Source organism: Vespula pensylvanica, chromosome 13 (assembly GCF_014466175.1).
Source record: "Vespula pensylvanica isolate Volc-1 chromosome 13, ASM1446617v1, whole genome shotgun sequence".
In the NCBI taxonomy this organism is placed as follows: Eukaryota; Metazoa; Arthropoda; class Insecta; order Hymenoptera; family Vespidae; genus Vespula; species Vespula pensylvanica.
In genome coordinates, this window is record NC_057697.1 from 4,583,469 (window position 1) to 4,597,922 (window position 14,454).

Below are 14,454 nucleotides of genomic sequence, written 5' to 3' on the forward strand. Positions count from 1 at the left end.
CTTTTCTAACCACCCCTTTATCAATATTATTAATATCACTAATATCACCATTAATGAAAATTTCTCATCGCCATTTTTGACAACATTTTTCGCCGCCATTTTATTAGATTCATCACCGTCATTTTGAATACTTTTTAAGAATAAATAGTATAACGAATTTTGTATTCGTCGGAGTGTTGTTAAGCTTGTAAATACGTACGTGAGAGAACGATGAGTGATAGGTATGCTGATTTGTATTCAACGACGGTGTGGTTACGCTCGTCACCGTATTCGCGAGATGAGACGAAAACGAAATGAAATCCTGGATTTGCGATTTATTCCACTCGCGAATTCCACCGAGAGAGTTTATTAATCCAATAACGATCGACCTATACTCCTGTCAACGACCACTGCGACTGATGCGAGACACGTATTTCGTTCCCTGCGTACGAGCAGCAGTGGGTATATGTATAACAGGACATACATACCCCGATGACGCACTTCAATGTTATTAACTTGGACTAAATTTCTTTTTCTTTACTTTCTTCTTTTTTTTTCCTTTTCTTTTTTTAAACGCGACTTAACGTATTCCTCTCAAAAAGTATTTTCCTCGAAATTTGTCGATTATGCCAGTGATTATGAAAGTTGACTAAATTCTCGAAATGATGGGCAGTTATTATGAGAGTCGACCGAACGAACGAATTCGGTATAATGCTAATGATAATAAAAGTTGAGACGGTGTTCGAACGGTGTTAGTGATGCATAAAAGTATGACCAAAGTTAAAAATTATACTTAGAATATATTTGAATCGTTATCTATGTGAAAATAAAAAAAAGAAGGATAGAGTCAACTTTTTTCTTTTTTACATTTTTATAAATATTACCTTAATCAGTTGATAAGTGAAGATGAGTTTTCAAAGGTAGCTTAATGAAAACTGAGACAAAAATGCGATAATGCAAATATAACATTGTTTATTTTATAAACGTAGGACGAATGACCGCAGATCATTAGAAAAATAAGACGTACAAAATATAATATTCCGATGAAACGCATTACGTACTTATTGCACGCGCACATGGCAATATCTTCTACTGCAGTCTAATCGTTAGAAAAATGTATACAAGATCAGACCGTTGATAACGTGTTAGTGTAACGTTCGTTTTTAGATTATTATAAAACAACGTTTGTTGCCGTATCACTACTCTTATCTCGTTATTAAATGATTTCCATGGACAGAAACGTTGCGATTAATCGCAAAATGCCCTAAACGTAAATGTTTGACTTTTTATAATTATCATGATCTCTTTCTCATCGAATAGAATGAATTGTTATATACATACATAAACGCTATATATGTATATTATGTATCTCGTTTAACGAGTTCCTCGATTTGATCTCTTCAAACGATCATAATTTTCGTATTACTGTATACGTATATCTATATGTATATGTATATGTATATGTATACATATGTATATATATATATATATGCATATAGTAGTCGACATATAACAATATAATTAACAATAATATTTTGGATAGGAAGAAACAATTTGATAGAAAAATGCACCTCTCGTTGTTTTACCTGAACCTAATCACGAATTCACGAGAGCATTAGGATGATAATTTGTTAAGGAGAATTTAGGGTCTTGCCAGCTAATGCAGCTGCTTTGGAAAGTACAATTTGAATGTCCATCGATGGAAAATTCTAAAAAGACGAACAATAAAGAGTTAAATCATGATTTTGTTTCTTAAATTTTATATCATAAATAATTTTTATTATATGAAAATGTATATTTTTAATCGTCTTTCTATTATTATTATTATTTTTTTATTGTTATTGTTATTATTCTATTAAATAGTATATCTTACTTGCAAGAGTTTTACATTCGTTGCAAAATCACCAGCCAAAAGTTGGTCCCGCAATAATCTATAACATGAATTTCATCAATAAGAAAATATTTGTATGATAAAAATTTTAATATAATTTTATATACATACAAAATCATTGCACAGCATATATGTATTAAAAAACTGAATCTACTCTCATCGGCAAAAAGGGAATCCCAGATTCTCATGACATCAGGTAATGGAAATTCTTGTGAAAGAAGAAGAGTGAGCCATCTAAAAAAGATAAGTTTACGTCGATAAAGTATTGACGAAAATGTCGATAAAATATCAACGAAGATATTGATAAATTATCGACAAATACATTTACAAAAGTGTCGATAAAGATAACCAGCGAAAAGCTCAATAAAATATCAACAAAAAATGTTAGTAAAATAGAAAACTATACAACCAACAATAGTTATCATTATCAAAATGTAACAATACTCAAAATAATCATTTTATTTATAAAACAAAATACCTAAAGCTGTAATACTGAGGACATAACTCTTGTTGATGCAGTCGTATCCAAATCTCAGGATCATTGGCCTTAACTTGCGAAGTCAATTTACTCATCATCGAATTGATACCAAATTCTGCTTCGTCTAAGGATTTAATGAAAAAGTCACGTATTTCTCCCATCAAATTAGTGAAGCAGAAAAATGTATCAGCCTCAGCATGTTCTGTAAAATAAAATATATAGAATAATAAATGTAATAAAAAGTAATTTAATAAAATTAATCTATGTATCGAATACGCGTTGCAAACTTACCTCGCCATTTTTGATCTGGATCACAAGCGAATGTATGATAAATAGGACCAACAATCTCGTTCATACCCTGTACGTATCCTTGTCCTGGATTTAGTTTTGCATATAGGAACAATATTCTCTCCAAAACTTCCCAATGAGCCTCTCCACCTTCAGCTAATGGTGCATAGTCTTCTGCAGCTTTTCTAACGGATACCGCTATCTAAAAATAATATTACATGTGATACATTGTATAATTTATAAAGCAAATATATCAGGCATTATTTATACGATACCTGCTGCTTTCCAAAGTAGCACAGATATATAACAACTATTAATTTTCAAACATTCTTACATATTTGTTATTAATATTATAATTGTTTTATACATACTTTAGTCACTCCAAGACCTTTTCTTTCCACATTGGCACTTCTAAGAACTGTATGCTGTACTCTATGATGTAAACGTTTTTGTCCGCTGTCATTGACTATTTCTTGACAAGGATAATCGGTTCCTTGTTGGAAGAACGATATATCTGGACATAATCTCCTGTAAATAAATATATATTAAATAGATAAACATAAAAGAGAATATTTTAATTAAATATCTCACCTAACGTCTTTATCTATTTGCAACAAAACTTCATTATCTTTAAAATATGTTTGCCACTTGCTATCTGGATTCAAATTTAAAGGATGATCATGTAATGTTACATCCACTCTTTCACCATCGACATTAGTTTCTCCTGGAGTTACGATAAGATCCTCTGTAATTAATATCCTATATAAATCAATTCTTTATTTCTATCCTTTAATGTACTTATTGTAAATTATGTTACTCAACCAATAAATGTTTTATAAAGTTCTCTCTTGCGCGTTAGTGTTTCAGACCAGCTAACTCTGTTTGGAGGTAAATAATTCAGCAGAAGTTTCCAACATAACGGTCTCAAGCCGCCTTCATCTGGTATTCCTACAAATAATCAAATAATATTAAAATTGACAAAGATAAAAAATAGGAGAACACGAACAGAAACTCTGTACAAGATAATTTTAGAAGTAGGTTAAACATATATAACAAACCATGAAAACATATTCGACGTAAACTTGTCAAATCAATTTCGTCCGCAATAAGAACATCATCGAAGTCGTTTAACCTAAAATACGAAAATTGTCAGTATAGATTAGTGTTATCAAAAATGTTCGAAAATAATATACATATACCATAAAAATTTGTATACAATAAAAAATAACTTACTTCTTTCGAAGAATACTCATATTGTAAACGTGTACTAATTATGTACATGCGGTTTCAATATGAAGATCTGTCGTAAACGTGTTATCGGCATTCAACAGACGTGTGGGCGTATTGTGATAGTTTTTTTCGCATTATTGCTAACAAATCACCAAATTAATAACAACCACGTACTTAACTATTATTGTTTTACACCGGATTAAACGAGCTTCTTTATCTTCCATAGTCCTTCGACATAGTATCCAATTCAGAATACATATGTTACTCGATTTAGTATCTTCTTCTTACCTATGGATAAATACATGAGTTAGACAAAGACAACGATATACAACTTGTCTTCTCACATGCAAATCAAATCGAATCTATTATGTTTATATTACATATGTATCACTTGTTGTTGTTATCACATTCTAGTGATATTATGTGATTTGGTTAATGTATAAATAATTATATTTAAAAAAATTGGATATACGTACATAATAACATAACCTTTTTCTCTCTCTCTCTCTCTTTTTCTTTCTCTATTTGGGAAATATGAATATTATTTATTGAAGAAAATTAGTAAATATTTATTTATATTAGAAAATATATAGTTCTTATCTCTTTTGATATTACAAATTATTTTTATAACAATAATATTTACTGTGACATGTATGTAGATATTTATTATGACATATAGGTATATATCTAATAAAAATTATGTCTTTTTAAAGAAAAAGAATTTTTTATTGCAATGGCCACATAAAATTCATCATTGCAAAATTTTAAAAATAACATAGTTTTCCTATAAAAAGTAAACAAGACATTTGAAATTTTTTTTATTGCTATACTAAAAATAAGAAATAAACATTTCTCAAATTATAGAATATCAAAAATCAGTAAAAAGTTGTTAACAAAAGGAAAAAAGAAAAAATTTGTTTGGAAGATTTCATACTTGTTCTTTCGAACTCAACGAGCCCGCTAATGGGCGAAACATTCCGCGTCAATTTCAAAAATGAAGTTTATCGAAATCATATTTTTCAAGAAATATTTATTTATGCATAAAATTAATAAGTATCACGATAATAATTACACATTTCATTCAATAATAATTACACATTTTACTATATTTACATCAAAGAACAATCAATAACATCATAAATATTCAATAATAAATAAAATTACACGTATAACGCCATCTAGATAATAGAAGGGAAATTTTTAAACGATTTCGTATTCATTCCTTAGTCGAGCCCGCCATTAGTTGAATGAACATTTCGCACGAATTTCAAAAATGAAATTCAATAAATAAGAACCAAATTTTTCAAGAAATATTAACTCGTACGTAAAATTTAAAAACATCACAATAATAGTTACGCGTTCCATTACACTTATATAAAAAAAAGAGAAGAAAAATCGTTTAGTAACATTATATTTTACCATAATTAAATTTGCGTAGACACTAACGCCACTCAAGTAGTCGTACAGCTGGTACTACAGTAAACCTATAAAATCATTCAAATCCAATTTTGTTGACAACAGTTAGAAAGATAATAATAAATATAATAATAACGCAATAAACATTACATTCGTGTATATATGATAAAATGAACGGTATTAAATAATAAAAAAAAAAGAAAAAAAAAAGAAGAGGTTAAAAAAACCTTCAAAACAAAAAACATGCTGGCATCCATCGGATTTGACACGTGGCCAACTTCACTTCAGATCTTTGACCAGAAGAAAGGCGGGTAACGTTCGACGCGAGGCACGCAGTACCAACCATTGTCCTTCGTTCTTATTTTCAATCGTTCACTTAACGAAATGAAAAATGAAAAACTCACGTGATCTCTCTAACACCTTCTATAAACACGAGGTGATACGTCGTTAGAGAGAGAAAGAGAGAGATAGAAAAAATATATATATATATATAACGTATTTTCAATCGAATATAATCATCGAATCAAATATCAGATCGGATCAACGTTTTGTTCTTTCATATTTATATCGCGTCTGTGAGAGATACGATCTGATTGGTTGAAAGTGAATTGTGCTTTTATCAATTGCTACGCGTGTGTGACAATGTGAGAAAGAAAGAGAGAGAGAGAGAGAGAGCGAGAGAAGTAGAGAGAAGAAAGATCGAACTTTAGCACATAGAGCGAAAAGTATAGTGAACGTTAAACGACAAACGGAAAGATAAGGAACGTATAAGTGAGAGTGAGATAAAGAAAGAAAGAGTGTGCTTAAGTCTATATGTGTGTGAAAAAGAAAGAGAGAGAGAGAGAGAGAGAAAGAGAGAGAAATAGAGATATAGATATATAAAGAGAAAGAAAGAGAAAGACGGAGATAAATCGTCTGAGCGCTGCTGGTAAATAGGATCGAGTGCGCGATTCCATGACTTTGAGGTTGAAATCGGTGGAAAAGCAGTGCGGACGGCACTCGTGCCGTAATCACAATGGATTTTAAATAATTCGTGTTGCGTGCGACAGAGAAAGAGGTAGAGAATATAGAGAGAAGAAAGTGTCGCTTGGAGTTTTGCGCCCAAGAGTGTTTCTTTTTTTTTTTTTTTTAAATTCTCATCACACAGGTAAATCTCTCTTCTCTTATGTACAAAGAGGAACCCACGAACGAACCGATGCGTTAACGAACGGCCAAAATGGAAGAGCAAAGCGTTCACAGCAGTATCAGTGATATAAATAGTGAGGAGGCCGTTAGAAGTGAGAGTAAGTTTCAACGATTTTCAAAGCATGTATTTTCAAAGGAATGTTTTCTACCAAAATAACTTTCGTTTCTATCATTTTAATGATGAACGCGTGAGTCCATTTTCATTTTGCAAATATGCAAGCACCTGTATGAACTAACCCTACCTCACTCACTCACTTGATCCTCCGTATCTCTATTTTCTTCGTACTTAAGTGTGTTCGCTTGTATGTCTTTCTCTCTCTCTCTCTTTCTCTCTCTCTCTCTCACTCTCTCTCTCTCTCTCTCTCTTTCTCTCTATCTTTCTCTTTCGCTCTCTCTCTCTCTCTCTCTCTCTCTCTCTCGCGCGCGTCTTGTATCTGTCATCTCCTTTCTTCCGTGAAAGATATGAGCATAGATACTTTTTCCTAGAGACCTGAACGTTAGGTGACTTATGTTTAGAAAATTAGCGAGCGACCAACCGATCAAATATTTCACGATTTCGCTTCTCCCTGTCTCGGCCTTGACTTATTCTCCAAAATTACGTCAGAGTCGAACGATTTTCTTACTGATGAATATATCCTTATATGTTTCTCCTATCGAATGGGTCGATGTATGTATTTACTCGTCCCTCCAACAATATTGCTTATCTTCGTTCCTATCTTATTTATAAACTATCACTGATTATCATTTACACGTTTTTAACTTACATTCGGAGAATAAGAAAGAAAAAAGAAAAATGTAATTTATTATTATTATTGTTGTTGTTGTTGTTGTTGTGTTGTGTTGTTGTCGTTCTTGCTGCTGTTGTTGTTTTTGTTACTATATTTTTTATTATTTCTTTTTCTAATTCAGTTAAAATATCAGAGAAATATTTAAATTTATCTATTTTTTTATTGTGCATCTTTTTTATTATTATTATTATTATTTTTATATTAATATTAATAAAAAGAATTAATTAAAATATATATTTATTAATAAATATTTTGATTTATTAGAAATTTTCTTTGTTTGTTTGTTTGTATAATATTTTGTTAAAATGTACAAATTTGCTTTTGTATACTCAATTTTTGAAAAGGTACAGAGGGTAATATAGTTTTATTACCTTGCCTTTATACCTACTTCTAGCATGCTAATGGTTACAAGATGTACCCACATTGTAATCCTTGAATGAATCATAAAGTTATTTAATGATCTAATCTATTGTATGAAGAGATTAAGCAAAGAATAATAGATTTTCTATAATAGAAAAAACTCAAAGTCCTTTCATGAGTTTATGATTATGCTATTATAATAGGTGTGATATTACAAAACAAATATTTTAGTCCTAAATTTCTTTATACCAAGTTCTTTATCTTTTTTTTTCCAATAATTGAATATAGGCTACAATTAAGCTAACATGTTGTTGTTTTTAAGAATCTGGTCTGAAAAAAAATATTGCTTTCCATGATAATGTTATTTAGAAACTAATGTGATATGTTTGTTATATTTAATAAATTGTTCTATAAAAATTGTATGGCATTTCAAAATCTAAACCTTTGAACTTTCAAATTCCAAAGTGCTTACATATATTTCTATTCAATGTAGATTTTTTCTTTTTTTCTCTCTTTTTTTTTTTTAAATTGAAAAATAAAATATATAAATATTTATTTTGCTTTCTATAGCTTTAGTGATACCACGTAAGAAGAGAATATGTTTAGTCGGTACTGCTGGTGATGATCCTGCTCTGGGCGCTGCTGCACAACAATTTAGTGTTCCAGTATTGAAATCGGAAACAGGCGTGGAATATATAGAAGATACTGCATATTGCACTTATTTTATACTCAAAGAATTTGAGGGACCTGAATATGATGCTCTTCATAAAAGTGCCCATAGGTATATACGTATTTATCATATATTTAACCTCTTTTATACAGTTGTATAATCATTATCAATTTCTGTAATCATTCAAAAATAATATACATATTTTCTTCTTGAAATATATTTAAAGTAAACAAAGTATTTTAAAGAAATATATTTTTAGGATATTGGGACCAACAGCACTTTTGCAGTTGGCAGAAAAGAAGGACTCATTACCTAGTATTAAAAGACCAATGTATACACAAGCCATGGTCGGCTCGGTTGTTGTTTTCACAGGATTTAGAAAAAAGGATGAGTTGGTGAGTTTTGTGTATGTGTGTGTATATATGTATCTCAATGTATATTTACATTGTATATATAATAATATTTATATTCCAACTTACAGACAAGACTCATCAATATGATACATAATATGGGTGGTAGTATTCGGAAAGAAATGGGTACAAAAGTGACGCATCTTATTGCTAATTGTTGTGGTGGTGATAAGTATAGATATGCTGTTATATTTAGAGTACCTATTATGTCAATGAGTTGGGTGACTACTCTCTGGAGTACTAGAGACGATGTTTCCAGTTATGGAAATAATGAAGAATTGGTAAACTTCATTTCACATTAAATTAATTATAAATGCATATAATGTTTCTATTACATGGCATAGAATAATCGTCATTTATCATTTATATATAGATAACAGCTCATAAACTAAAGCCATTTTTTGGTGCAAGAGTGTGTTTCTTTGGTTTTCCTGAAGAAGAAAAGAAGCATATGTGTGAAGTGTTACAACAACAAGGTGGCGAGCCAACAGAAATTGACGACCCTAATTGTACTCACGTAGTAAGTTTATGGAATAAATTTTATGATTATTTTATAAGTTTCTAATATACTTAGAAAGATAGGAATTAATTAAACAAAAGCTATGCTAAATAAGAGTGCAATAACAAAAGCCAATCATTTAAAATCATATGTTTCATTAAATATATCAGAGATCATATATATAATCAATTTATTAAATAAACTATACTAATGAATGACTTACAATATTATTACATAAAAAATACACTATATCCTATAGGTAACAGAATTAGGCAGTCAGCAAAACAAGAAATCCAACACTGAAAATAATGGATTACTATATAAAACAAATTCATCTAATGTCACTTCTTCATATCCAACAGAATTTAGTCCATTTTCCTTTATTTTTTATAATCCATATATTAATGCTATCCCTAACATCATGCCAATTGACTCTGCATATTACATATTAAATAACAAGAATATTATTCAATCTGAAAGTAAACATTATAACAAATGGGTACCTTCATCTAATCTTTCTTCTACACATAAATACTTTAATATGAAAGAAAACTATATTTCAGAAAATATTAATCAAGATTCAGATATTTATATGGATGATAATTTTTCTGATACTCAAACTTTATCTTCTCAATCTGACACTATCTCTTCTGAGTCTTTTTCATCAATGCAAACTGATTCAGGTATTGATATGTCTGTGTCTAGTAAAGATGGACTGGAGATAACTACAAGTTCACATACCTTTAAAAAGATACGTTCTTTTAGTTTGCCAGTAATATATAAAGTAGCATGCGATCCCAATATGCAGGATGTCATTTCTAAAACAGAATTGTCTACAAACCAAAATGTGATAAAAGAAAATTTTAAAAATTTGGAGAACAAATCAGTATGCTTCAGATCTTCTACATTAAACAAGAATAAGACAAAGTTACTTGTATGTGTACCTGAAGTTATCGAAGAAGTAGAACCTTATCAATCAGCTCAATTTGATCATTCTACAATTTTAAATAAAAAGGTAAAAAAAAGACGATACAGAAACTGGACAAAGTCTAAGTCTTGCAATACAATTTATAAAGGGGCATCTTCAAATAGATCACATTTTAGAAAAATTTGTTCTTATCCTAATCTTTTTAGGCAACATGATTCTGATCTTAGTGATTCTCTTTTATATGATTCACCTATTCCTAAGAAAAAAAATAAAAAATGTTTTTATTCGCCAAAAAAAAGTCCAACAATATTTTCGAAATTTCGTGATTTAAACTTTTCTCCAATGTTAAAAAAATATGTGTTAAATAATTCAACTATAGAACAGAGTCAACCTAGACAGAAGTATACACCATTACCTAGCTCTCCTATTATTCCCACAAAGATAGCAAAACTATCACAGTCTAAACATATACCAACAAGTGACTTTGAACAACAAGGAAAACTTTCAAACTGTCCTTTCAAGTCTTCTGTACTGAAAGATGCAAAAACGAAGAAACAGGAGGACGAATCATTACTTGTGGTACTTTTGTTTTTATTACAGAGTATTACAAGTCATTTAACTTGTGTAGATTGTAGAAGTCATGGGTGAAATGGTTAACCGTTGTAAGTTTATGTTAATCGAGTATTCATATATAAACATTTAAACTCTCTAGTTAATATCACATAATATTACGTAAATATAATAGTTTTTTTATGTAGAAGATATAGGTAGTTTCTAATACATATCTCTGTCTTATTATAAACAACTTATCTATAATCTATTATATATATATATATATATATATATATATATATATATTATTTATATAATATGTATTTTCCATATGGAATATTACACAATTATTAGTCTTCTAAGTGAAATGTCTGATATTTAAAAATATAAAATTATATATACATTATAACACTAATGAGTAATTTGTTTCGTCTGTGTATGTCTAAAGCATGTAAATTAACAATAATATAAATTCATATATAAGAATTATATGTTATATATCTTAGATTAGATATATGTTAACATATAAATGAAAATATTAATTATTATAATTTGTTATAGGTTGTGGATGAATCAAATGTAAATACACTGCCTGACTTGGCGTCTGTAAAAGCACACGTTGTAAAAGCAGAATGGTTTTGGACATCTGTTCAGGATGAAGGAGCAGCTGACGAAAAAGACTATTTATTTGAGAATGTAAGTAAAACTGGATCAGTATACAGCTTTTGTTTTTAATAGTTTATTTTACATTTAGTATCTAGAATCAGTACTATCACCAACTGCATCAGTTAGACGAGATAGTCAGCAGACAGCTACACCAAGTACAGCATCTACAAGACGAAAACGTAAACGTCTTGCCGAAACTCTATCTAGTTTGGTTCAAAATGGAACAGACTCGCCAGCTGTGCACAAAAGACGATCTAGCGTCAGTGATGCTGGGCATCTAAGTGTGAGTGGTAGTTTTCTTGATTGCACAGCGAGTCCTGATAAACAATTACTCGATGGTGAGTAATTTATAATTTTATTGAGTTAATCATATTCTAATTAAATAATTAATAATTTACTAATATTTCTTATTTTTAAATTATTATGAAATTTAAATTTTAAATTTAACTATATATTTGCATGCATTATAATTTGATAATTAAACAAGTTGTTTCTTCCCTTTACTTATGGTTCATTTAACTTATATAATCAAATTAATGACTTTTCATATTTTCATGTCACAATATTTGTCTACATCACTAATATTATCAAAACTTGGAAATTGGAATAAAATCAATAACATTGTAACGTGTTATATGTAACAATACTTTTTAATTTCATTACGACATGAACCATGTGAGAGGGGAAGACTTCAATGAATTACTTTGTTAATAACTGACAGATATTCCAGAGGTAGAAGCTGTTAATGCAGAGAGTACTAGGAAAAATCGATCCCCACGTCACCAAGTTTTTCTTGAACTAGTGCAGACAGAATCTAATTACGTTGGTATTTTGAGTACAATTATGACGGTAAGCAAATAATCTATAACATGTAATTGTGACAATGAAACATGTTACATATTTATATAAAAAGTTTTCTTTATATAGCTATTTAAGTCACCATTGGAGGATCTTATAGAAAGTAGTGGTGAATTAGTGAATAGTACAGAAGTAAAAATTATTTTTGGTAATTTTCCACCAATTTATGAGGTACATAAGAAAATGTTAGAAGAGTTACGTTATAGCGCTACTTATTGGACAGAAGATGTTAGTATAGGTAATATATTTCTGAAGTTTGCACCTGACCTAGTCAAGGCATATCCTCCGTACGTCAATTTCTTCGAAAATACAAAGGAAATGCTAGACCAATGTGATCAAAACAAGCCACGTTTTCATGCTTTTTTGAAGATCTGCCAGACTAAACCTGAATGTGGCAGGCAAAGTTTGAAAGAGCTCTTAATAAAGCCAGTACAGAGGTTACCCAGTATTAGTTTATTATTAAATGGTGAGCAAAACAAATAAAAATATAATAGAATGTGTATGTAATGTATTGATTATAATATATACCAAGTGATTCATATGTTTTTTAAAAATAAATTTCATAGATATCCTTAAGCACACAAGTAAAAGTAATCCGGATTATAGCGCGTTGGAGTTATCAATTAGCAGTATTAAAGAAGTTATGACTTATATCAACGAGGATAAACGAAAAACAGAAGGCCAATTGGCAATGTTTGATATCTTTAATGAAATTGACAATTGCCCACCACATTTAGTATCCTCGCATAGATCTTTTATTGGAAAATGCGACGTAATGGAACTCAGTGAAGGTCTAAGTGGTCGTGGCGATCATTTGGTTCTATTTCTTTTTACGGATATTCTAGAAATTTGTAAAAAAAGATCAAAAGCTTTCAACTCGTTAAAGAGTCCCAATACTGCAAATGGATTACATTCTGCAAAATTAAGCCAAGGAAAGCCATATAAGCATATAAAAATGTTATCTCTTAGTACTATTAGAAAGGTTGTGGATATTCGAGAAACTGAAGGTAGGTATAAAATTATTTTCAACACTATATATATTTACTATAGTAATAGTAGTAAATATGTAATTTAATATTATTGATCTCTGACAGAATGTCAGAAAGTATTTGCACTTATGGTAAGAAGTAACCAGGAGTTAAAGGAAAAATTATTTTCATTTACAATTATTGATGAAGATGTAAACAAAACAAACTATTTACGTACTTTATGCAGACAGATGGCTAATACAGTTTGCAAGGCTGATGCGGTATGTTTTTATATATTTTAATAAAATGTTTCTGCAGGAGTTCATTGTTAATGAATATTTTGCACATACAATAATATTACTTAGAATTATTAATATACATAACAATAAGAATCTCTTCTTTTTTTAGGATACGTTCCTGATAAGTCTTGATTCACATCAGCTGGAAATTGATACTAGTGATGTAGCGTTAGGAACATTAAGTAAAGCATTTAAGTAAGTACATGTATTTCTTTAAAAATATATTGTAGTTTTATAGTTCTTCATCTTGTGTGTGATCAAGATGATAGTTTCCTCTTATAACTGTTAGCACATTTTTCAAATCGTGCTATTATTTAATTAATGAGTATTATATTTATAATGTATATGTACAGGATAAAGCATTTAAATTAAAACACCTAAATATTTTCGATATTTATGATTTTATGAAAAAAATCTTTAGAACAAAATTACACTATTTCCTTACACTGTTATCATGTGCTTACAGTTTCATAGATGATAGTTTAGTCTAGTTTTACTATCAAATATTTATGTAGATTTTATATATATGATAAATAAGGCGGGATGAATACTATTACAAAATTTTATACAATTTTAAAGGAAATGTTGAAATCAATTAACTCGTTAAAAAAGATCTGTTTAACATGCATTTTTCTCAATGATCATATTTTTTAAAGAAGTAAGAATAAAGTTAAAATATATTCACGATGAAGAATTGTTTGAAATATAAAAAGAGTAGTTCAACTTTTCCTGTATTGCATGTTAATGAAAAAAAAAAATAATGGGGCGACGACTGGTTTGGTTGCAGGAGCCTATTTCATAATTTTTACCTGGAGTATATGGACCCGTATGTGTTCCTACTCAATAGCATGTGTGAAACTACGTTACATGTCCCACTACCGTCAGTTTTCGCACCAGGCTGATTACATTTTTTTACTTGCTTTTGGTCCTTAAACCCTTGCTTTTTAGAGTCCATCATTCTCATGCTTTGAAGTCAGAAATACAAAAAA

General features: G+C 29.6%; 2 protein-coding genes across 14 annotated transcripts in view; one reads left to right on the forward strand and one right to left on the reverse strand.

Moving 5' to 3' along the window:
- Window positions 1–934: 934 nt before the first annotated feature.
- LOC122633794 (TBC1 domain family member 13) lies at window positions 935–4,401 on the reverse strand. Of its 3 annotated transcripts, XM_043822149.1 has the most exons (12): window positions 4,343–4,401; window positions 3,870–4,154; window positions 3,695–3,768; window positions 3,459–3,584; window positions 3,228–3,381; window positions 3,008–3,164; window positions 2,912–2,914; window positions 2,640–2,838; window positions 2,349–2,550; window positions 1,982–2,104; window positions 1,853–1,910; window positions 935–1,688 (listed from the first exon to the last, which is right to left on the reverse strand). In XM_043822149.1, exons 2-12 carry the CDS (start codon window positions 3,887–3,889, stop codon window positions 1,611–1,613), a joined length of 1,194 nt encoding a protein of 397 aa, XP_043678084.1. In that variant the 5' UTR covers window positions 3,890–4,154; window positions 4,343–4,401; the 3' UTR covers window positions 935–1,610. The 3 variants fall into 3 exon arrangements, with proteins under 3 accessions (XP_043678084.1, XP_043678083.1, XP_043678085.1); XM_043822148.1 differs by lacking the exon at window positions 4,343–4,401 and having other exon boundaries at window positions 3,870–4,213; XM_043822150.1 differs by lacking the exons at window positions 2,912–2,914; window positions 4,343–4,401 and having other exon boundaries at window positions 3,870–4,208.
- A 1,240-nt stretch (window positions 4,402–5,641) lies between these two features.
- The window catches only part of LOC122633666 (protein ECT2), a 13,013-nt gene continuing 4,200 nt past the window's right edge, over window positions 5,642–14,454 (forward strand). For 3 of the 11 annotated variants that reach the window (XR_006328163.1, XM_043821829.1, XM_043821827.1), the window contains exons 1-14: window positions 5,649–6,565; window positions 8,186–8,396; window positions 8,545–8,680; window positions 8,767–8,976; window positions 9,069–9,215; window positions 9,454–10,701; window positions 11,236–11,370; window positions 11,429–11,678; window positions 12,062–12,189; window positions 12,268–12,664; window positions 12,765–13,205; window positions 13,293–13,447; window positions 13,575–13,660; window positions 14,253–14,345. Coding sequence is in view for 10 of the 11 variants with exons in the window: in XM_043821829.1 (XP_043677764.1) it covers window positions 6,499–6,565; window positions 8,186–8,396; window positions 8,545–8,680; window positions 8,767–8,976; window positions 9,069–9,215; window positions 9,454–10,701; window positions 11,236–11,370; window positions 11,429–11,678; window positions 12,062–12,189; window positions 12,268–12,664; window positions 12,765–13,205; window positions 13,293–13,447; window positions 13,575–13,660; window positions 14,253–14,345 (3,704 nt within the window). In the remaining variant the exon portion in view is untranslated. Of the gene's footprint in view, window positions 6,566–8,185; window positions 8,397–8,544; window positions 8,681–8,766; window positions 8,977–9,068; window positions 9,216–9,453; window positions 10,702–11,235; window positions 11,371–11,428; window positions 11,679–12,061; window positions 12,190–12,267; window positions 12,665–12,764; window positions 13,206–13,292; window positions 13,448–13,574; window positions 13,661–14,252; window positions 14,346–14,454 lie in introns of all 11 variants that reach the window. The other 8 variants (XM_043821834.1, XM_043821833.1, XM_043821835.1 and 5 more) reach the window with 7 other exon arrangements.